The sequence below is a fragment of the Muntiacus reevesi genome, chromosome 8 (genome assembly GCF_963930625.1).
Source record: "Muntiacus reevesi chromosome 8, mMunRee1.1, whole genome shotgun sequence".
In the NCBI taxonomy this organism is placed as follows: domain Eukaryota; kingdom Metazoa; phylum Chordata; class Mammalia; order Artiodactyla; family Cervidae; genus Muntiacus; species Muntiacus reevesi.
Window position 1 is genome coordinate 69,083,246 of NC_089256.1, and position 24,462 is coordinate 69,107,707.

The 24,462-nt window shown below is 35.2% G+C and overlaps 1 protein-coding gene across 6 annotated transcripts in view; it reads right to left on the reverse strand.

Moving 5' to 3' along the window:
* The window catches only part of NAALADL2 (N-acetylated alpha-linked acidic dipeptidase like 2), a 1,500,734-nt gene that overhangs the window by 448,145 nt on the left and 1,028,127 nt on the right, over positions 1 to 24,462 (reverse strand). For all 6 annotated transcript variants that reach the window (XM_065942422.1, XM_065942425.1, XM_065942424.1 and 3 more), the window contains one exon: positions 17,928 to 18,071. In XM_065942422.1, the coding sequence (XP_065798494.1) occupies positions 17,928 to 18,071 (144 nt within the window). The remainder of the gene's footprint in view (positions 1 to 17,927; positions 18,072 to 24,462) is intronic.

The following is a 24,462-nucleotide window of genomic DNA, read 5'->3' on the forward strand; positions in this document are numbered from 1 at the left end:
CTAAAAAAATTATAACTAAAACAAGAGTAAAGAGACTTGAAGAGAATACCTGAGTGTCTTATATATGAAAAAAGGAAATCTACTTAGAACTGAGCATCGTGGCTCTAATTAAGGAGCTATATGTTTTTGTTTACTTTTTAAAATCGGTATACTTTATTTTTATAGAGCAGTTTCAAAAATACAGACTGGATGCATGAGACAAGTGCTCAGGGCTGGTGCACTGGGATGACCCAGAGGGATGGGATGGGGAGGGAGGTGGGAGGGGGGTTCAGGATGGGGAACACATGTAAATCCATGGCTGATTCATGTCAATGTATGGCAAAAACCACTATAATATTGTAAAGTAATTAGCCTCCAACTAATAAAAATAAACAAACACACAAAAATACAGACATCAGAGCAGAAAATACAGGATTCCCAAATATCCTTTCTCTCCTGCCTCTATTTGGCATCTTGCATTGCATGCATGCATGCATGCTCGGTTGCATCCAGTTCTTTGTGACCCTATGGACTGTAAATCCATCAGGAACATCTTTCATTAGCATGATCAATACCTGTTACCGTTAATGAGACAATATTAATAAGTCCATAAATTCCATAAATCACATTGTTTTACTTGTTGTACTGTGCATTCTATGGGTTTTGACATAAGCAGAATGACAGGTATGCACCATTATAATATAATACAGAATAATTTCATTGCCCTAAAATTTTTCTGTGCTGTACCTGTTTATTTTTCACTCTCTCCCTTCCTCTTAAGCTCCTGGCAACCACTGATCTTTTAAATGTCTCTACAGTTTTGCCTTTTCCAAAACATGATAGAGTTGGAATCATATGTTTGTTTTTAACATTTAATTCCCTGTTCTAGTTTTGTTCCAAACAGTTCAGATAAATGAATTTTAGATGAAGGAGTCATGACCTTATAGTTGTTGTTTTTAATATTTTTATTTATTTTTGAGTTAGATACAGCTGAAGAATCATCTCTGGTTTTCTAAGGTTCAATATTAACTTTTTCCAAGTTCAGCAGTAAGAAAACCTTACAGTATGTACAAATGTACTGCAAACTGCTTGAAATATTACCTTATGATATACTGACTTACAATTTATAATACCATTGGCACACAAACATACTAATTCTTCCCTGTGGCTCAGACCATAAAGAACCTGCCTGCAATGCAGGAGACCTGGGTTTGATCCCTGGGTCTGGAAGATCCCTTGGAGACGTAGCGGGAACCCATCCCAGTATTCCTGCCTGGAGAATTCTATGCACAGAGGAGCCTGGCAGCTACAGTCCATCGGGCTGCAAAGAGGACATGACTCAGTGACTCACACACACACTCACTCACTCACACATTCACACACTAATTCTCACTGAATCGTTTTTTGTTTTTCCATGAAACATTAGTGAAGCAGTTTCATTAATGTTAATATGAGTTCTAATTTATACATGGATTTGTTTTTATCCTTGTTAATATAACTCATTTTAACAGGGCCATACTGTTTTAATCAATAGAAATTTGTCATGACTGAAATACTGGGTCCACTACCACCACTACCATCACCACCATCATCATCTAACTTAACTATTCAATTTGGGGGAAATTTCCAAGCCTATTTTTATGAAAACTTTTATATGTTTGCCATGTGCCATGAAAAGACATTTCAGGATTTCATTAGGATTACAATAAATTAACGAACCCATTTGAGAAAATTATATCTTTTATCTATTATGGTATACTTCTCAATTTATTTCAGTTGATTTTATTTCTTTTAAAAAGTTTTATATTTTTATTTATAACATATTTGCATGATAATTAAATTATTTTAAGTTTTTCCTGCTATAGTAACAAAATATAGTGTTTAAAATTATTTCACAATGTATAAGCATGCTATTTAATTGCATATTTTAGTCTTATAAAATGCCTTCTTGTTACTCTTCTATAGGTTTTAATAGTTCATCTGTTTTCATTTTTGTTAATTTCACTGAGATACATACCAAAAATAGTTTTGTTTTTTCCCTTTAAATCTTTATAACTTATCTACTGTTCTCACCATTTTTTCTAGGACTGCCAGTGCACTATGGAACGGTGGTAGTAAAGCAGCATTCTTTGGTCCTTGTCTTGTCTTCTTCACTACAAATGTTTCTATAACTGTATTTTTTAAGTTATTTGCTACAGCTTTCTGGGAAATTCCCTTTAAAAGTAAGATCACTTTTATATCTTCCTTTGCTAAGAGGTTTTAGCATAAACAGATATTGAATCATCTTTTGAGATAACTGCAAGTCTTTTCACATTACAATGTTAAAAAAAATGCTTATATTCCCGGATTAAGCCCTTCTTGGTCATGATATTTTGTCTGTGTGTTTGATTACTAATACTTTTAGAATATATGCCTATATAAGTGACATTAATAATTTTACTTCTCTATTTTTTCCTGTCTGATTTTGATATGTAGATTATAAATCTCACAAATATTTAGGGATCTTTTCATTGATTCTGTAAGAGTTATTCCGCACAGATTAACCATTTTACAAAGGAGAGGTAGTTTTAGTATATAAAACTATTTGGTACTGGTATTTTCTCTGTGTGTTGCAGGGAGAAGTACATTTTCACTCATTGTATATTTGCATTTTATTTCATTTAATATTTTCAAATTATTACTATTAATCAATATAAGCAAGTTGATTCTTATGTTTATTTCTTTTAAATGTATCTAATTGTTCATTTTATTCTTGTTCTTCAAAAAATCATTATTTATCTATGAGTTTGCTTCCTTTTCTATTTCTAACGTCAATTTACTTAGTCTATTTTTTAAAATCTTTTCATCAAGTTTTACTAGAGTTTAGTTAATTTATTAGAATTTCAAGAAAACAGTTTTTGGGTTTATGAATCCTCAATCATTTTTCTTTATTTCTTGCTACAATATTATATTCTATGCTTATTAGTGTCTGTGTTAAGTTTTACCTAATGTATTCTCTGTGTATATGTGTGTTTAACTTAAATTCTTAAGATGTTAAGCTCAATTCTTTTCAATTGTTACACGTCTTTAAGGCTATAGATTTTCTATGTAGCTGAAGTACATTAATTTTGATATATGGTGTTATTATCTCAAAAATTCTAACATTTTAAAATTTCTATGATAATTATTTCTATAATAAATGTATTAGTCCAAAGAATTTTCAAAATTTTCAAATACATGGTATGGGTTACTGCTTTAATATTGACGTCTAGCTTAATTTAATTAATGAAATGAAAGCAAGGTCTATATGCTGATAATTTGATTTTATGTGAGATTTATTTTGTGACACTGGCAGGCTATTATAAATGATAAATAGAGACTAAACATTTTTATAAATGTTCCATATAAAGAATGTTCATTCCCTATTACATGGTTACAGCATTTCATTCATAGGTCCAGTAAATCAAGCTTGAAAATTGTGTAGCTCTAATTTCACTATTCTGCATACTTTCTCTGTCAATTATTGAGACATTTTATAGTTTCCCATACGATGTTAATTTATCAATTTATCTTGGCATTCTTATATTTTTTGACTAGTTACATGTATGCAAGCTTGGAATTGCTACAATTCCCTGATTTCTATATAGATTATTTAGAATGGGCTTCCCTGGTAACTCAGCTGGTAAAGAATTTGTATGCAATGCAGGAGACCCTGGTTCTATTCCTGGACTGGGAAGATCTGCCAGTGAAGCAATAGGCTACCCACTCCAGTATTCTTGGGCTTCCCAGGTGGCTCAGCTGGTAAAGAGTCAGCCTGCAATGTGGGAGACATATATTTGATCCCTGAATTGGGAAGATCCCCTGGAGAAGGTATCACTGTGTTTGTATGTATAGGGCTTCCCTAGTAGCTCAGCTGGTAAAGAATCCGCCAATTCCTGGGTTGAAAAGATCCCCTGGAGAAGGAAATAGCTACCCACTCCAGTATTCTGGCCTGGAGAAATCCATGGATTCTATAGTCCATGGGGTCTCAAATAACAATTATTCTTTACATCATTTCTACCCGAATTATACCCTAAAGCCTCCCCCCACATTAATACAATTATTCCATATTTCTTTTGTTTAGTATTTCTCCACTACAAATTTTCCCAGCATTGCCTTTGTTTTTACCAGGCATCCCAGGGGGCATCTCTGGCTTGGATACAATTTTTATGTTAATTTTTTGGCTTGGTGTTTCTATATTACAATATTAGTAAAAATTCTAAGCCAGGATTTTTTATTTCTAAAGTTATTTAAATTTTTATTTTTATTTTTTATCCAGAGCTCAAGCTGAAGAAAGCTTTTCTTCATCAGTAGGAGGATTCCTTTCCAGTTTTCCTACGTCAACTCCATGGTCCTGGTTTTACACAGATGTTAGTTACAACTCTTTGCTCCCTATAACTCCATAACCATGTCCTTGTTCCCATGTGAGTTCTGTGTTCGCACTCTAATTTACCTAATTCACTGGGACCCATAACCTTTCCCAACACCTGGAAATTATACGGTCAATTTTTCTGTTTATTTCCCTGATTTTTCACTCTGTCTTTGTATTTCCTTCTGGACATTTTACTTTTTTTTTGATAGATGCTTTCAAAAACATTTTTTCTTATATTTCATACAGAGTTTCTAGACACTTGCATGGACAGATTTCAAATTATTTTACCTGCCCTCTTCTACATCCTGAAGTGCAAGTTATCTAAAAGAAACATAGAGGTCTGAGAAAGTAAAGACAATTTCTTTTACAAGGATGATAATATTGTTTCATAATAGACCATACCCATGTCTGAAAGCAAATGTTCACATGGCCTGTTTTCCTTCACTAAAATCAGTACTATGATCACACTCTCCATTTTAATGATAAATATCAGTAAAATCTTAGATAAACTTTCATATTCATAGCACATCTATTGCTGTTGGCATTGCTAATTTAAATACCCATTGGTAAAGCAATACTACTCTTCATAGCAATAACATTGGCAATCTTGTGCTTTGGAATTTTCCTACAAGGATAATTGAACTCTTTGCAGTATAATTTTAATAGCAATTACAGACAACAACATAGATTTCCTAAGCAGGGAAATTACTTAGAAAATTGCAATAAAATGTGAGACTGTTAAAATGTAAAATACTATGTAGAAACATAGATACACTATAAATGAAAAGAACACAATACAAAGAGATATACATGATGACTTAACTTAGCATTTATGGGCATGTTTAGAAAGAGAGATTAATAAATGAAGCATAAACTGGGTTAGGAAGAGATCTCTATCCAAAGAAGACATACAGATGGCCAAGAGGCACATGAAAAAATGTTCAACATCACTAATTATTTAAAAATGCAAATTGAAACTACAATGAAATATCACTTCACACCAGTCAGAAAAGCCATCATCAAAAAAATCTGTGAGCAATAAATGCTAGAGAGGGTATGGAGAGAAGGGAAATTTCCTACACTTGGTACAACCAATGGAGAAATTGGTATGGAAGATTCCTAAAAAACTAAAAATAGACCACCACATGATCTTGCAATCCCTTTCCTGGGCATGAATCTGGAGAAATACATGGTTCAAAAGGATACTATGCACCCCAATGTTTGTTATAGAGCTATTTACAACATCTGAGTCATGGAAGCAACCTAGATGTCCATTAACAGATGAATGGATAAAGATGATGTGGTATATATTTATAATGGATTATTCAGCAGTTAAAAAGAATGTAATAATGCCATTTGTAGCTAGATAGACCTGAAGATTATCATACTAAGTGAAGTAAGTCAGACAGAGATAGACATATACGCTATTTCTTATATGTGGAATCTAAATAATAATAATAATAATAATAATAATAGACTGAACTTATTTACAAAGCAGAAATAGACAGAAAATGAGCTTATGGTTACCAGGAGGGATTGTGGAGGGAGAGATAGATTGGATGTTTGGGATTTACATTTACACACTCCTATATTTAAAATAAAATGTTTTTCCATGAAAAAAAAAATTAGGAAACATGGAAAAGGCAAGATCATATAAAGATAAGCAAACAAAACATAGATGAAAAAAGACTGAAGACCCCATAGGTGATTTAGATACATGAGTTATATGAGTGGATTCAACTATGAAAAGTAATTGGGCTATGTACTTATAAATTGTGTTGTTTTCTGAATGTAAGATTTATTTATTTATTTTTTAAATGTAAGATTTAAATGAAAATGTTTAAAAGCTAAAATTGTTTGACCTAATGATCAGTGGCTTAGTTCAGAAAGATCTTTATCCATAAAATACAATCCATTAAAAGCATAAAATCTAATTTTCTTAATTTATGTAGTTTTAATTGAATTGTGCTATAAATGTAAAATACACACCAGACTTTGAAGTCTCAGAATAAAAAAAAGAATAAATTATTTCATTACTAAGCATGCATACGGATGGCAATAGAGAGATAATATTTTGGATACCTTGAATTAAATAAAATGCAATATTAAAATTATTAAAAAAAAAAAAACTAAAAAAAATTTGGATAAGGAAGTCCTGCCTTTATCAGTTGGGGTGTTGGAATCTTGACCCATGGACTATCACGGAAGTACCAAGAAAGCTCTTCTTTAAAGGAGAATGCCAACTGATAAAAGTGGAAGGAATGTGGACTTAGAAGGTAACCACTGGCATCTTGGCAAGGCTAGTTGGGCAGGAAACATCAATGAACATTGAAACTAGTAGATAAAGGTAGAAATGGTGGGGGTAAGGTGTTTGTGTGATTTCAAATGCTTATTGATTACTTTACAAAAAGAATAAAGAGTAACTTTGATGAGATCTAGTGGGCATCACTTTAATCAAGTGATTAAAGGTAGCTTTAACAAATTAATATGAGCTATGAGAAAAACACAGTCTCACTTCCATAACATTACTGCCAATGATTCAGAGTCTGAACTTATTCACAAGAAACATCAGATAAAACTAGACTGGGGAACATTCTGAAGATAACTGGCACTTAAGCTTTAAAGGAGATAAAGTAATGGAACAAAAAAGTAGAAACTATTCCAGATTGAAGGAAATTTGAGACTTAATAACTTCAAGACATGAGTCTAGTTTAGATCTATTTGATATTTAGGACACTACCGGGACAATTGGCAAAAACTGAATGGAGCCTTGGAGTGCATGTAGAAATGCATCTACAAAGAACTTTCTTTGTGCTATTCTTGCAACTTTTCTATAAGTTTGAATGTATTTAAAAATAATAAAAATACTTTTGAAATTAGAAAATCCTGGGGAACCTTTAGATGCTGTTCATTATTTGAAAAGTTAGAGCATATATATGTGTGTATGCATTACTACTTTAAGATAACATTTCCAGCTCACATTTACTAAATGTTTTCTGTCTTTCATATTCCATAGCTGGATGGCAGCTTTACATTTGATATGTGAAGTTCAAAAGATTTCAAGATGACAAAAATGTGTTCCACTCAGAGAACATTTGTATTCAAATAGGGTGTGGAATGTCAGAGCTAAAAGACATAAAAGCAGCTGCCTCTCTCCAGTCCTTAATTTAATCATGTTGCAGGAAAAATTATCTGCTACAGAAATTTTATTCCAGTGATAATTCTCTTGCATTTTTGTTGCTGTTATGAACTGATTCTCAGTCATCTTCTTCCCCAATAGCTAACAAAGCTTCATCTCCACCTGCACCGTAAGCTTACTCGGTATTTAGGAAAAATTCCAACATCATTTAGAGAGATTTGAGCACTAACAATTGCTGCTAACTTTTGACTTCCAGCTGCAACGATTAACCATTTTTTTGTTTCTAAGATAAAGTTCTTCCTAGAGATCCTAATTTTAGTCGAATATTTGTCTCATTCTGTGTCCCCATCTCTCTTTTTGGCTACCTGAATTTAGAATTTCTTGGACTGGGCTTTGAATTATTGTTTCAATTTTCTTGCATCACAAGAAATGGAATCTGCTCTAGAATCGCAGTTTTGATGACTGAGACTTTGTAATCTTCTAAAATTCTTCCTAAATACCAACTGTTTCCTTGACTATCTGAGTATAAAATTCTTCTGGATTATATACCGTCATAAAATATACCATACCCATGATGGGTGTTCCATTTTTTTACATGGGATTTTCCTGTTGTCAAGGGTATTTTTGAACTGACACTAGAGACTGGATATTATATGTTCTAGACGAAAAGTCTTATTTTAAATGTTTATCAATTGATATAGCATACACTGATAAATCAGAAAGGATTGGCAGCAAGTAACTAGAATATCCACACTAACATATACAAACTGATAATTGGACCTGTCCTAAACACCATGTTCTTCCTGCCATATTGAAATTTTCTCAGGAATTGAATTTCAATAGATCCGTCAGTAAGTGCAGGCTTATGCAGAGGGGTAATTCCAGTCTTAGGACCCAGCTCCATCCCTCGTGACTCACCTCACATGAATCAATGGGACTTGCCTTACCGTGTCCTGGATACCAACAAAAGCATCAGCCTTAAGAAAATGTACTTATTTTTTTTTTTCTAAACACACTGAGTGTTCTATTATAAACCCTAAGAATTAATTTCACATTTACAGGAATTAGACTTAGTTGAATACAAATCACAAAGAAGCATTCCACAATCAAGATGATAAGACTCATGCAGAACAAGTGACTTGGTCTCACAGACAAGTGAGTGTAGAAAGAAGAAAAGGAGGATCATATTGCATTAGAAGAAATATGATTTTTAGGTCTAGACTGGATATTGGTTTAAATAAACCCACTATGCAAAGACTAGGGTGATTAGTAAAACTTAATATAGTCTGTATATTAAGAAAGATTAAATTTACTATCATGATGAAGTAGAGATACTTAATTTTCAAAATAAATTCCATAGTGTGAGGTATGATCTCATTTGGTTATATAACATATTTATATATAAATCTACATGAATTTATAGCAAGGTATTGATAGTTATAATTCCTGGGTATTAGGAATGTGTTCTAGATTAAATTGTGTCCCTTAAAATTCATATGTTGAAGCCCTCAATTCCAATCTGTATTGGAAAGGAAGGAAACAGAATATTTAAAAAAAAAAACTGAAGTTAAGAGAGATCCTAAGAATGGTACCCTAATCTGATTGGATTGGGGGTCTTAAAGGAAAAGGGAGAGACGTAAGAGATTTGTTACTTTCTCTGTGTGTACACAGAGGAAAGGCCATGTGAGGACTCAGAGAGAAGAAAGTCCTCTATAAACCAGGGAGAGAACTCTGACCAGAATCCTAATTCTCTGGCACTTTAAGTTGGGAATTCCCAGCTCCAGAACTGTGAGAAAATAAATGTCTGTTGTCTAATACATTCAGTCTGTGGTATCTTATTATGGAAGCCTAAAATGACTAACACAAAGTGTAATTTGTTTGCATATTTTTGCTTATCTATTTTCTAACTCAGTAAATAGTAACCATATTGTAATAACAGAGATCGCATTTGAAAAGAAAAAAATATGCATGAATACTCCCAAAATATGTTTTAGTACTATAAAAATTCGGTTCAGAAAAAGCGAGACTAGCAAACAGATATTAAACAGAAACTATTTGCTTGGTCTCTTTTACCACAAACTTTTAGGCAATAGTAGCTAACCCATGTCTTTAGTGAACACACAAACATAGATAAATCCATGTATGTATGTACTCTTGTGAGCTTGCATGCACTTGGAAAAAAATAAAGTTTAATTAAATATTATTATTTTAACTAGCAAAAGTATCTAAACTGGAAATATTTTGAAGAATGTAAACACCGAGAACCTCTTGAGAAACCTGTATGCAGGTCAGGAAGCAACACTTAGAACTGGACATGGAACAACAGACTGGTTCCAAATAGGAAAAGGATTATGTCAAGGCTGTATATTGTCACCCTGCTTATTTAACTTGTATGCAGAGTACATCATGAGAAACACTGGGCTGGATGAAGCACAAGCTGGAATCAAGACTGCCAGGATAAATATCAACAACCTCAGATACACAGATGACACCACCCTTATGGCAGAAAGTGAAGAAGAACTAAAGAGCCTCTTGATGAAAGTGAAAGAGGAGAGTGAAAAAGTTGGCTTAAAGCTCAACATTCAGAAAACGAAGATCATGTCATCCACTCCCATCACATCATGGCAAATAGATGGGGAAACCATGGAAACAGTGGCAGAGTTTATTTTTGGGGGCTCCAAAATCACTGCAGATGGTGATTGCAGCCATGAAATTAAAAGACACTTACTCCTTGGAAGTAAAGTTATGACCAACCTAGACAGCATATTAAAAAGCAGAGACATTACTTTGCCAAGATGTCCATCTAGCCAAGGCTATGGTTTTTCCAGTGGTCATGTATGGATGTGAGAGTTGAACTACAAAGAAAGCTGAGCACCAAAAAATTGATGCTTTTGAACTGTGGTGTTGGAGAAGACTCTTGAGACTCCCTTGGACTGCAAGGAGAGCCAACCAGCCCATCCTAAAGATCAGTCCTGAGTGTTCATTGAAAGGATTGATGTTGAAGCTGAAACTTCAATACTTTGGCCACCTGATGCGAATAGCTGACATTGGAAAAGACTCTGATGCTGGGAAAGATTGAAGGCAGGAGGAGAAGGGGACGACAGAGGATGAGGTGGCTGGATGGCATCACTGACTCAATGGACAAGAGTTTGGGTAAACTCCGGGAGTTGGTGATAGACAGGGAAGCCTGGCAGGCTGCAGTCCATGGGGTTGCAAAGAGTCGGACATGACTGAGCGACTGAACTGAACTGAAACACCAGGAAAAAATAGCTTTCACCTTCTTTGTATCTAAGAGTGAAAACTAACATATTTTTATACATATTTCAGCCTGAACAGTCTACATATCACAAATCATCGTATTAGTCAGCAGGCTAGTCATCTGTAATACTCCATGCTGCATATCTTCTATTTGTCCTTCTGGATCTGTGTTCATTCTTTAACCAGCTCTCTGACCCAGGAGGCTAACCTCTGTAGAGTACATCTACCTGACTCCTTTACACTTGGCTCCAAGCTGAGTTTAGCAAATGGAAAACATCAAGTGATCAACAGGTTAGATGAGAGAAAGATTATTTTCCATCACCTTTTCTGACTGGTCACTTGCTGGCAGTAACTGTATTCCATAGCTGAAATCCACAACTTCAACAGGCCAGCCTCTCCTGAAGCTAAAATACTTGCCAGTTCCTGTAACTACTTTCTTTTTTTGCCACTTCAGGTTTCATTTCAGTTCAATCACTCAGCCATGTCTGACTCTTTGCGACCCCATGGACTGCAGCATGCCAGTCTTCCAAGTCCATCACCAACTACCGGAGCTTGCTCAAACTCATGTCCATCGAGTTGGTGATGCCATCAAACCATCTCATTCTCTGTCATCCCCCTCTGCTCCTGCCTTCAATCTTTCCCAGAATCAGGGTGTTTTTCAATGAATCAGTTCTTTGCATCAGGTGGCCAAAGTATTGGAGCTTCAGCTTCAGCATCTGTCCTTCCAATGAATATTCAAGACTGATTTCCTTTAGGATGGACTGGTTGGATCTCCTTGCAGTCCAAGGGACTCTCAAGAGTCTTCTCCAACACCACAGTTCAAAAGCATCAATTCTTTGGCTTTCAACTTCCATAAATGTCCAACTCTTACATCCATACATGACTACAGGGAAAAAACATAACTTTGACTAGATGAACCTTTGTCAGCAAAGCAATGTCTCCGCTTCTTAATATGCTGTCTAGGTTTGTCATAGCTTTTCTTTCAAGGAGCAAACATCTTATAATTTCATGGCTGCAGTCACCATCTGAAGTGATTTTGGAGCCCAAGAAAATAAAGTCTGTCAGTGTTTCCATTGTTTCCTCAACTATTTGCCTTTGAAGTGATGAGACCAGATGCTATAATCTTTGCTTTTGAATGTTGAGTTTTAAGCCAGCTTTTTCATTCTCCTCTTTCACTTTCATCAAGAGGCTCTTTAGTTTCTCTTCACCTCCTGCCATAAGGGTGGTGTCATCTGTATATCTGAAGTTACTGATATTTCTCCTGCAATCTTGATTCCAGCTTGTGCTTCATCTAGCCCAGTGTTTCTCATGATGTACTCTGCATTGAATTTAAATAAAAAGGGTATATAGACTTGACATACTCCTTTCCCAATTTAGAACCAGTCTTTGCTCCATGTCCGGTTCTAACTATTGCTTCTAACAGAAATCTAACAGAAATCTAACAGATTTCTCAGGAGGCAGATAAATGGTCTGGTATTCCCATCTCTTGAAGAATTTTCCACAGTTTGTTGTGATCCCCACAGTCAAGGGTTTTGGCATCGTCTGTAAAGCAGAAGTAGATGTTTTTCTGGAACTCTCTTGCTTTTTCTTCACTTCTTCACTTTAGGTTTAAAAGGAATAATAACTAGTCATCCCTTTTCTGTTTGCCTTTTCATTCTCCATAGGTCCCTAATTAAATTTCCTTGAATTGCACAGTTTAGTGCATCATTGATTTCCTGGTGACAGCCTGATTTATAAGTTGAGCAACTTGGTTATTTTCACTGAGTCATTCATTTGTGTTGCCAGGAAAGAAATGAGAGTAGGGTGCCTTTTCTAGTAACATGGTGGGCTCAGACGTTCAGACCAGCTCTCCCATTAAACATAATTTAAAATGCTGAATAAAATATGTAACAAATCTTGTTAATGGCATCTAAGTTCTAGCAAGAAAGTAAGGAATTACTAGATGAAAATATAGGTTGTGCTGGGAACCCAGATAAGTAAAGTAATAAAGCTGAGGGAAATGTATTAAACCTGGAGAGCTTTTTAGTTTTGATAGCTTTGTGGGCTACAAAGGTCAGAATAAAAGCCCCTGGGCCTCTCCAAGCTGGAGAGAAGAAAGTATTTCCAAAAAAGAGACTCTTCCTCCATGAAGTAGGAGTCCTACTTGAAGTAGGCTCTTCCCACTCCCGCCCAAGAGATGTACCATAGCGCAGAGCAGGAGAGGAGATACCCAAGAAGGAATAATACTAGGGTAACTCTAAAAGAATACAAAAAGTATTGATAACTTCTAAAAGAGTAGAGGAAAAAATATTATGGAAAAATATAAGACCAAAAGGAGATACAAAATAAAAGGAACATATGTGGTACAAAGTAGAAACCCAAATCAAGGTGAAAAAATTAAGCATAAATGTGTTAGTAATCACATTAAATATAATGGATTAGATGCTCCAGATAAAAGATTGGATTGCATATAAAATAAAAACAAATTATTTGTTTTTCGGCATGCTAAAAAAAGACACAGAAAGGTTGAAAGTAAAAAATGATATAGCATAAAAAAACTAACTGAAAAAAAAATTTAAAGCTAAAGTAGCTAAATTAGTATCAGGTCAAATCAAATTTAAGACCTGCATTCTAGATATAAAAATAACTTTATCTAATAAGTGTTTCAGCCAACCTGGAATATTTGATATATTTGAATTTATAAACACCTAAGAAGTGACTACAAAATATATAAATCAAAAATTAATAGAACTACAAGATACAATATACTTACTGTGGGAGATTGTAGTGCTCAAAATAAGATGCAAAATATTTGAATGACCTAAGATACTTGATTTAAATAGACATGTTTAACACTCTACACCTGACATTTATATAGTACACACTGTTTTTACATTCTCACGGGACATTGAATATGTACTGGATTATAAAGGAAACTGGAAAGAATGGAAATCATATAGAAATAAAGTAGAAACAATACATTCTAACAAAAACTCACATTGCTTATCTCTTCCTCAGAAAAGTATGATATCCCCATACTACATAGCATACATTAATAACTTCCTGGAGAAGGAAAAAGTAACCCACTCCAGTATTCTTGCCTGGAGAATCCCCCGGACAAAGGAGCCTGGTGGGCAACAGTCCATGGGGTCACAAAGATTCGGACACGACTGAGCAACTCACACACACAAATCACAGCAGAGAGAGTCAGGGTACTTCCAACCGGAGTAGAATTCCAAAGGGCGCTGCATAGAGGAGGTGGCACTTACATGGAGTTTTAGAGAAATTTGTGGCTTTACAACTTGTAAGACGTATGTGGATAATACTGAATAAAATAATGGTGAAAAACTATAGACACATGAAGGGAATGGCAGGATATAGACCCAGAAAGGCATTCAGAAATCTCTGGCAGTTTCTAGAATAGTAAATAACAATGGTCATCCATTATGAAAAAAAGGATTATGAAAAATGATCTTCAAAATATAAAGGTAGGGTAGGCTCTGATGGATTTATATATAAACTTCAGAGTTTAGTTGGAACTTCCATAATTTGGAAGGAGTGACATGTACTTAAGTGACATGTGATAAGAATGCAAGACGCTCTAAAAATTGCTGAGAAACATTAAAAGTTAGAAAATACTTGTTAAAGGAATTTTGGTTAAAAGTGTATATTTCAGCTTGTCTTTAAGTCTTCCTGGCAAACAACCAAACAAAACTCTAGACTGGATCCAAGCTAAATCATTTCCCAAAATCAAAGCTGTCAGGATGGAAAGCTGGAAACTCGATAAGTTCTGCTAAATGACAGATCTGTGTCACCCTCTGTAAACCCAACCTGTACTCCCTGGGAAACAGAGAAATGACTGTACTTTCTGTGGACTTTGGACAATAGGTTTCCCACCTATGTTCACTCTGTTTAAGACCCTTGATGAACAGACCTTCAAAGTGATTTCTGAAGCTTTTTCTTCCTTTTGTCTGAGGACTTCAGACTGGCAGCTCATCAAGGCTGATCTTTAGTTCTATAGATTACTCTGTTGTCAGCTTCCTGCTCAGACTCCTAGGTTCACTGTGCAACTGGCAGCTTGAAGAGGCATAAAATTGGGGTATCACCAGTATAGTTTAGTGATTCCTAACATCTAGCTTGCATCTGTCACAAGATCTATCAGTCTTTCCTACAGCAGTCTAGCTCACTGAATTTTTTAAAGAGTAGCCATCATACCTATATGAATGCTTTGTAGGAGTTGTCTGAATAAATTACATTTTTCCTCATGTTCTTCTAGATATTTTACTCCATATTGATGGCTAGAAGTTATTAAAGCCCATGCTTCTCTAAAATAAGCTTTCAATTCTCTTTTACTTCAGATCTACTGGGGAATTCTCTTTTACAAAGTCTCCAAAAGCCAAGCCACACCATATCACATCCAAAGTGAAAGTGTTAGTCACTCAGTCATGTCCGATTCTTTTGACCCCATGAACTATAGCCCACCAGGCTCCTCTGTCCATGGCATTTTCCAAGCAAGAATACTAGAGTGGGTAGCTATTCCCATCCAAACTATCCCATTGTCTACTTCACATACATATACAACACACGCACACACACACAGATCAAGACTTTTTTTTTTTTTTTACCTGAATAGCACAACTACTCCTGGATCTTTCACAGACAGCAGCACTGGCTACACTGAACAGGATGATTAGTCTCAGATGTAAAAAACAGCAATGCCAGACGTATTTTTACTAACATTTTTTGTTAGTGGATGTCTACTCAAGAGCTAATTTGTATTATCTGCCAAAAAATTGTAAATTCACCAAAGTTTATAGATAATGTTTTCAATACATCTTTTTACACTTCTGTTCAAGAAATGATAATAATGCATACTTTCATTTAACAAATTAGAAATATAGATCTTTAAAATTCATTTTAAGTGTGTTAAGAATTATAAACATAATCAGAAGAGATTAAATTCTTCTGATAAAAATATTTTGAACAAAGAACATATAAAATTGTGAACACAGAAATAGGAGTTATATATAGTTATGTATGTGTGAAGATATATGATCTGAAGATATATGATCCAAATTTACTTAGATCCAAATTTACTAATGATGCTAAGTTTTATGCATCATAGTAAGTCATTTTTTTTCTATTTATCAAAAGTAATTTAAACATATTAAAATATTTCTTTTAACATGATTAAGGCTTTCCACTCTGTATTATACTAATGGATTTTATACTTTCTCATCTAATTTTTTTTTCACTGCAGTCATGGTTTCTAATGACAAGCTCAGACTGATATATGAAAATTCAAATTCCCAGTTATTGATTGACTCTCAAGGACAAAGATTGACAATATATAATCAGTGAGTAAGACCTACAGAAAATAAAGTCATGGGAAATTAAATGGCATCAATATCTAATTATTTAGTCAATGCAAAAAATCTGTTTTTCTTCTGCTTGTTTTTCTATCCCTTATACAATTTTCTTAGTTCTCCCAGGACTTGCCATATAAATAACATCCTCTTCACTACACTTTGCTGAGACTGTTATATGCATGCAGATATTTTTTAGTTTAGTGTAAGTTTTACAGTATCAGTGGCATGACTTTTGTTTCTAAGTAACTGAAAATCAAACAAATAAGTTGACAGTTAAAAAGGGAATATATCGGCATATATATGACTAGTTCAGTAGCTAAGGCTTCAGACAAGGCTTTACTTAGGTATCAAATGATGTGGACAAGAGTCTGTCTCTCACACTCTCTCTCTTTACATTATTCATCTACCCCTTCCTCACATTGGTTCCACTGTCTGGTATTATGCCCTTAAGATCCTCAGAAGGACCAAAATATCCCAGAGCTATATGATTTCTTATTCAGTTTTACCATTAAAATTAGCCATTGCTCAAAGTCCAGAGATTGAGTCACATCTCTGTTTGACCAAATTTGCATCATCCTTGAACCAGTTGTCATTACGTGGTTGATGTGATAAGCTGATAGACTTGAGGCAATCAGGATCTCCTACAGATTAAGATAGGAGGGACTCTGACTGCTTATTGGATAAACCAATTGGTTAATTAAATCTGGACTTAAGTCTGATCTTTTCAGCGCCTGATGCTTTTCTTACAAGGAAATTATTAGTATAGTGTTAATTACATATTTTAGCAAATAGAGCTCATTATCAAATTTTGGGGCTAAGGCTAGAAGATAGAAAAAGCTAAACAAAAAGCTTCTCAAGAACTTCTTTCCTATTTTGAGGACTAAGTCTAAGCATTATTTTCTATAGTTCCTACTATGTTAAATCAATAATCAGTTTAAGAGGTTCTCAGTCTACAGAACTTTAAAAAACCTGTCCCTAAGAAAGGGCAATTCTGAACGCATTCAGGGCTTTTTTTTTTTTTTTTTTTTTTAATATTTTAGGCTTTTTCAAAACATATTTTATTTTTTTATGTTCTTGTTGTCAGGAGAAAACAAATGAGATAAAACATGGGTATCTGAGCCTCTGGGTCTGGACACAAAAAGGGACCCCTCAAAATGAATTTCACAGCCAACTAGATACAAAGTTAACAATATATAAAGAGAGTTTCTCCTTTAGAAGTCTAATGCTGAGTCTGGAGTCAGAAATAAGATGCAGCCCATAACTTTCATCCCACCACAGGTAGCTTAACTACTTCAGTTTTATCCTATGTGGTCCAACAAGGCCTGACAAACTGCACTGCAGTATAAGAAACATCTCTCCAGCAACGATGCGTAAAGACAGAGGGATTTTTTAGTCAATTGCAGGAATTAGGCTTTAATGCTTTCTACTAAAAGACTTCATACCACAGATAGCTGACTGCTATCCACTGAATCTTGGCAGGCAACAAGCCTGCTGAAGTTGAAACTGAGAACTGATGTTAAGCAGATTTTCATGAATGTACAAAATGCTTTATTTGTAAAGCTGCTTTTCTTAGTTGCAGTTCAAAATGCTTTTCTTCTTTTTTTAATCTCTCAGCTTGGTCAACTCGCAATCTTTATAGAATTACTTTCGAAAAGCCAAAGAAGAAAAATAAAAGCTCATATCAACAGAAATAAATGTTTTTGGGTTTTTGTTTTGAGAAAGAATAATCCTAAACATGCAATCAAACAGATTAAAACTGGTCATGGGCCTTATAAAAACTATAAGACACACAGAAAGACATTAAATACTTTACCATTACTTGGAAGTTCTAGAGGGCTACAGGCACCGTTTGTGATCCTATCCTTTGGCAAAGAGATGAGTTTTGCAACAAGAGATGCTGAGATGGGTTGCACTAGTAGAGAGGTGAGGTTTGATCGGTTTTGTCTAAAGCTTCCATCTGTATTCAAAAGAGAAAAATAGAATCCTTAGCAAACAGAAATTAAAGACACTTGAAGAGCAGATTTTCTATAAGTATTTAAATGATGAGTGGTAAGTTTTTTTTAACTCATTTGTGTGTTTACTCCTTAGTTATACTGCCTCCTTGTTAAAAATGATTTGAGATACTTGATAAGAAAAATTCAGTCCAAATAGCATTATGTAACCTAGTTCATGACGGCAGATTGTACAGAGGCGTTTACTTCCATTCGCTTGAAATGACAACAAAGGGATAGAAAAGCATCAATCCACAGGGGCAAAGAGAAGAGGAGACACACTAGTAGTAAGACACTAGAAGCTGGAAAGCAGATGAGTGTCAACCGATATGACAGACCAAGGGGAACAAAACCTAAGCCGGCAGAGTGAAGAAGCTGAAAAGCAATGCAGTTTGGATCATAGAACTGAGAGAGACTTGAGAATTGAAAATATCAGCTACCTATTAAAAAAGGGGTAAAGGAAGGGCTGAAAACATCAGGGCTTGGTCAAATTCTGATTGTGAAGGAGTCTCTCCTCCTGAACCCCTCACTCATTCAGTCAAGATGAACAGCGCCTGGTCCTCCTTCCAGCAGAGACTGTAGGTGGGACACTGAACAGGGAGATGCTAGACACAGGGAAGGGTATCTCCGATCCTTTAAGTGGGATGGTGTGATGACTGCTAAGACCCTTCAGATGCCTTGTTCTCACCGGTGCACAGAATCCTTCGTTCCAGGTGTGTGCCTGTGTGCATGCTAAGTAGTAGCTTCCGTCATGTCCCATTCTTTGTGACCCCATGGCCAGGCTCCTCTGTCCATGGAATTATCCAGATAAGAATACTGGAGTGGGTTGTCATTTCCTCCTCTAGGGAATCTTCCTGACCAGGGATTGAACCTGCATCTCTTGTGTCTCCTGCATTGGCAAGCAAATTCTTTGCTACTGAGCCACCTGGGAAGCCCAGTAGAAATGTAAACAATGACTTTTTAATACAAAAATAAACATCATTCTTCAGGAAAAAAGAAAAAAGGGAAAATGTCAGGGTTGAGGGAACTTGGAAACCTATGAAAGAAAATGAAATCTTTATATCTTTCATAGTGGTAAGTCAATATAATGGATACCAGTGAAAAATGAATTCAACTCTTAAACATACTCGTGAGAGGCAGTGAGATAAATATGAAAAATAGGTAACAACCAAAAATGTTGAAAGCATTTTAGTGCTTGTTTTGGGGATATAGACAAAGCAGAGAGAAACACAGGGAAGGATGAGAGAAGGTGACACATTTTTATAAATGCGTCTAAGCTTTGTAGAAATTTCTATTTATATTCATCTATAACTTTGAAAAAATAAAAATTAAATGAAAATAAGGAGAAAAACAACTATGGTAACACAAGCAAGAGAAAATTACACAACTATTCAGAATAAATAGAATGAAAAGAATAAACTCTGCATAAGGGAAAAAACTAAAACAAAAAATACACTTTTATTCAGTTTATATTATTTATACTGACTCAGAAAGTGAAATACACAACAGAATGACTATCAGGCAGCCAATAATGTTTGTGAACACAGAGCTGTATTTTTCAGAACTTTTATTAGAGAAAATAATTGCCACAGGTTTTCTCAGAATTTAATTTGATAGGACTGCAGGGGGTGCAGAGCTCGAGAATACTGGTATCCAGGCTCCAGGAGGCAGATTATTAATGACACAATATGATATGGAAGCCTTTCCTTAATTTATCATCAGGAAAACCACAATGCTAAAACATATTTAGCTGTGGCAGTCACAGAAGTTATGGCTTTGAAGAAAAAGTAGTAAGACTTAAGCTTAGAATCAGTTTTGTTGTCTAAACACAGAGCTGGTCTCATAACTTAGTACTCCTTTTTATATGGCTATACGACCAAGTATTTTGACCATAACGTAGTTCATTGCTTCCTAACCATGTTCATGTGAAAGTATCAAGACTGGACACATAATTCACAAGACCAGAGCAAAATGACACTGTGGGAACTCTCGATCAAAAAGTAGGAAGGACTTCAACACGGGAATAGCAGGGAACTGAATCAAGTGCGCGTCTTTATGAGTGTGGGTTGTACGCCCATGAATCAAGCCCTGCGTGGTTCACACAGAAGATGTGAGCAACCGTGCAACCAGTTGAGAGCAACTGAAGGGGACTTTCAGGCCCCAAGGAAGCTGCTGTCCCGAGTCGCTGTTGCTCCTTGCTGGTGCTCTAAGGCAGGACAGTGTGGCCCACCCAGCAAGCCAGCTGGGAGGCCCTCCGAATGTAGCCATCTCACTTTGGCTCCCCCAGCATGCATTTCCTCCCTCAGCCACTGCCTTTGAAACTTCCAGTGTGTAGGGACAATGAGACAGTATTTGCAACAAATGTGCAATCTATTATTTTGCAGTTCTCATGGATGTTAGGTGCTAACATGTTGCTAACACAAAATGAAACTTCTTAAAATGTTGTGTGATTCGCCTCTCCTCAATTCAGATACTGAACTTCCAAACTGAACTTGCCATTCAAGGCCCTTCACAATCTCAGACCTGATATTCCTAACATTATTTCCTACCATCCCTCTCCATATATCTTATGCTAATACTTAAACTGTCCCCATGCATATTCTGTGATTTATATCCTCCATGTTTTGCTTAAGCCATTTCTTCCACTTTACTTGCTTCTCTCATGTATCACATGTCTGCACATGTCTGAAATACACATTTCCTTTAAAGCTTAACTCATTTCTATAAGAAACTTTCTCTGACACCTTCAGTTCTATGTGATTTATCTGCATATTTTTTTTTTTCAGTGCTTGGCATTTCTAATTACCATATCACTATACAAAAACACTTTGACTGTTTCCTCTAAACTCCTTAAAGAAAAGGAGCAAGTCTTTCCCATCGTTACATAACACACAATACCCAGCATATTGCCAGGATCATAACAGGAGCTCAGTATTTAATGGGGTAAGGAAAGGAAAGGAAAGAAAAGGAAGAAGGCAGGGAGGGAGGAATGAATTAACAATTCCTTGAAAAATAATTCAATGTCCCTATCTTACTGGTTTTCTAAATGTCTATAAATTGGAGCAGAGGTACAACTGAAAGCTAATTAGAATTCTATTAATCCTATGCTTGTTATATATTAGTGTTTTCTTGTAAGCTAACTACTTTTAAAACCTTCAAAACCTACCCACCCCCATCAACTCACTAATTAACTGCTCTGGGTTACAAAAAGTATTTATATAAACAAAATTATCTTTGAGATAAAAAATAAAAATAAATAACTACATTCCTTTTTTCTCCAGAATGTTCTATTAAGCATCTGAAACAATGCATTTAAAAGTTAAATATGAATGAAGCCTAAACAGTAATTGAACAAACCAACATCTTTGATTTTCTTGTACTGCATGACTAATAGACTTGCATTAGTTTTGAAATATCTGAAGTAAGTGGTTCATTAATTTTTCACCTTCAGCTTAATGGAAATTTGACAAACAGTTCATTTCAAAGAGCAGGTACTAAAAGAAGAACTTTACAGGAGGACACTAACACTAAATTACAGATGAAAGTTATTAAAAAAAAAACTATTTTGTTGAAGAACTAAGAGAATTTAATCTACTTATATGATTGAGACTAAAACCAAACACATGTACCATTTTTTCCCAGTTATATTTTAAAACACTTATAAACTATCAGAATCCATTCAATGTGAGCTGAAAATCAGATGGATTATGTATCTTGACACAAAAAGTACCATCCAAGAAATGCACTTTAACTTTCAGATTGTGGCATTTATATCATACCTTGTACATTTTGTATGCTCAATAAAGACTGACACTAAGTTTTATTTTAACAGGTATCTAGTTCTCTCTTTACCTTATGAACTCATTGTAACCCAAATAAAGATCCAAATTCATCCTTCTCATTCAATATCCAATCCTGAATACAATGCCACATGCATACAGCAGAAAGGAGAAACTGGATATACAGAGTCCCAAAATTGATTCCATCACTGACTCGCTGCTTGAAAAAGAACAAATAAATAATTTCACTATGAGAAGATTGTCATCCCATCTACTACATCTGAATAACGAAGGTAAGATGAAGCATTGTGATTACATGATTGACTAAAATAAAAACAATACTGGATCTCAGAGGCCTAGAGGCAAACCACAGTGGCTGAAATTTAGAAATGAGGTTAAAAATTAGTAAAATGGTTTCTGATTGTACATATGTAATAGGCTCTTCATTATGCTTTTTCAAATCTTTGATGTCCACTTCAAGCCCATCTGTATATAAAGAAAATATGTTAGCTGTCAGCACTTTTGTGTGGTGAGATGTAATTCTTTTAAACTCAAATGAAATGTTTGTGTATACTGCAGATGCCAATCACCTGGGAATCAGGAAAGATAACACTTAAGAGACCAGAAATCTTAGACACTGGGATCCTCAGAATTAAAGCATTGAGAGGAGAGATGAGGTAAAGAATATACTGATAAATAAAATAAAAAGGGCCTTGTGTGGCTCAGACATGAGAATATGCTGCCTTTGAGGAGGACAGCATGACTTCCAAATTGAGGCGTGTAACCCACCCTCAGCACCTGACCGTGTGTGTGTGTGTATCTGTGCTACATGATGTAATAACCATAGACCCTACGCTGCTGCTGCTAAGTCGCTTCAGCTGTGTCTGACTCTGTGCGACCCCATAGATGGCAGCCCACCAGGCTCCTCTGTCCATGGGCTCTCCAGGCAAGAACACTATAGATCCTTCTTATTCAGTGCATAGTCCTCAAACAAGCAGCATGGGTAGGATTCTGTAGGTGGCTCAGTTGGTAAAGTATCTGCCTACAGTGCAGGAGACCCAGGCTCGATTCCTGGGTAGGGAAGATCCCTTGGAGAAAAGAATGGCAGCCCACTCCAGTATTCTTGACTAGAAAATTCCATGGGCACAGGAGCCTGACAGGCTACAGTCCATGGAGTCACAGAGTCGGACTCAACTGAGTGACTAAACCATCACCACCACCCAGCCCTACTGAATCAAAATCTGAAGCCTAACAAAATTCCCCAGGTGATTTATATGCACATTAGATAAGCAATGACCTACCATTATTACATATTTATCTGTTGAATAATTCATATAATTTTCATCGCAAAGAAGATATAAAACAAAGCAAGATGAAGAAGTTGAAGAATAATAGACTATGTTTGCTTACTTTACCCCAAATTAAGGATGACAGAGTCTGATTATATTAATAAACTCCAAACCAACAATTTTCTCAGAAAGTCTCCTTCAGAATGTGTAACAAGTCTATGCATAGGCTAGCACTAAATAGTAACTCCAATTGGAGTGACAGCATTTTTTTTTCTTTTGTTTCTGACCTTTTCTTAAAGATAAATTTAGTGATGTAAAGATCAAAACTATATTTACAGCACTGTATTTCAGTCATGAATAAATATTAAAATAGCTAACTGATTTGACTTTCTTTTCTTCATTTTTAACAATTCTAATTCATTGTAGTAAAAAACTGACAAATTGAAAGTGTAAATACTTCCCACTTGCCAGACAACCAAGCAAAGAGCTTAAAAAGCAGAGATTTTAAAAATATAACCCACTGAAATGTTGTGAAGTGATTGGCCTCCAACTAATAAAATAATATTTAAAAAAAATAATAATAAAAAATAAAAATAAAAAAATAAAAATAAAAATATATTTTGTGCTACACTTTTATGAAAAAGACTCAAATATCAAACGAACAAGCTGATATCAGCAATATTATCCCAGAATATTTGATTTGACTTTCTCCAGAGGACTGCCACTTTGACAGAAATCAGACCATTAAATAACTGTCATGAATGCTTTTTCACTTTTATCATAGCTTCTTAAATTTACAGTTATTTCCTGAGATGACCAGTGCACTAAATTGGCTAGTCATTTTGTTATCCTTGTAAATACAGCTGATCCTTTATTATTTCAGTATCTCATAACCTGCTGGTTATGAATATCACCATCTACCTTCAAGCTAGTCAAGTTCAGCACTGTGTTGTTCAGGTTATTGATAAAAATGAACTACTTAACATTTAAATGTGCTCTGTGCTACACAAGTTCTCAGAGCACATCTATGTTCTGTGTACACATCCAAGCATATGCACACCTACATATATGAACATACACACATGTATATTTATTTTTAAGGATATAGGGTTTGTATTACTGACAGCTACTCTCATAATTAAAGTGAAAGTGCTTATTTCATTGTTATTGTCATTCAGTCACTCAGTCGTGTCTGACACTTTGTGACCCCATGGACTGCAGCAGGCCACACTTCCCTGTCCTTTACCATCTTCCAGAGCTTGCTCAGACTCATGTCCATTGAGTCAATG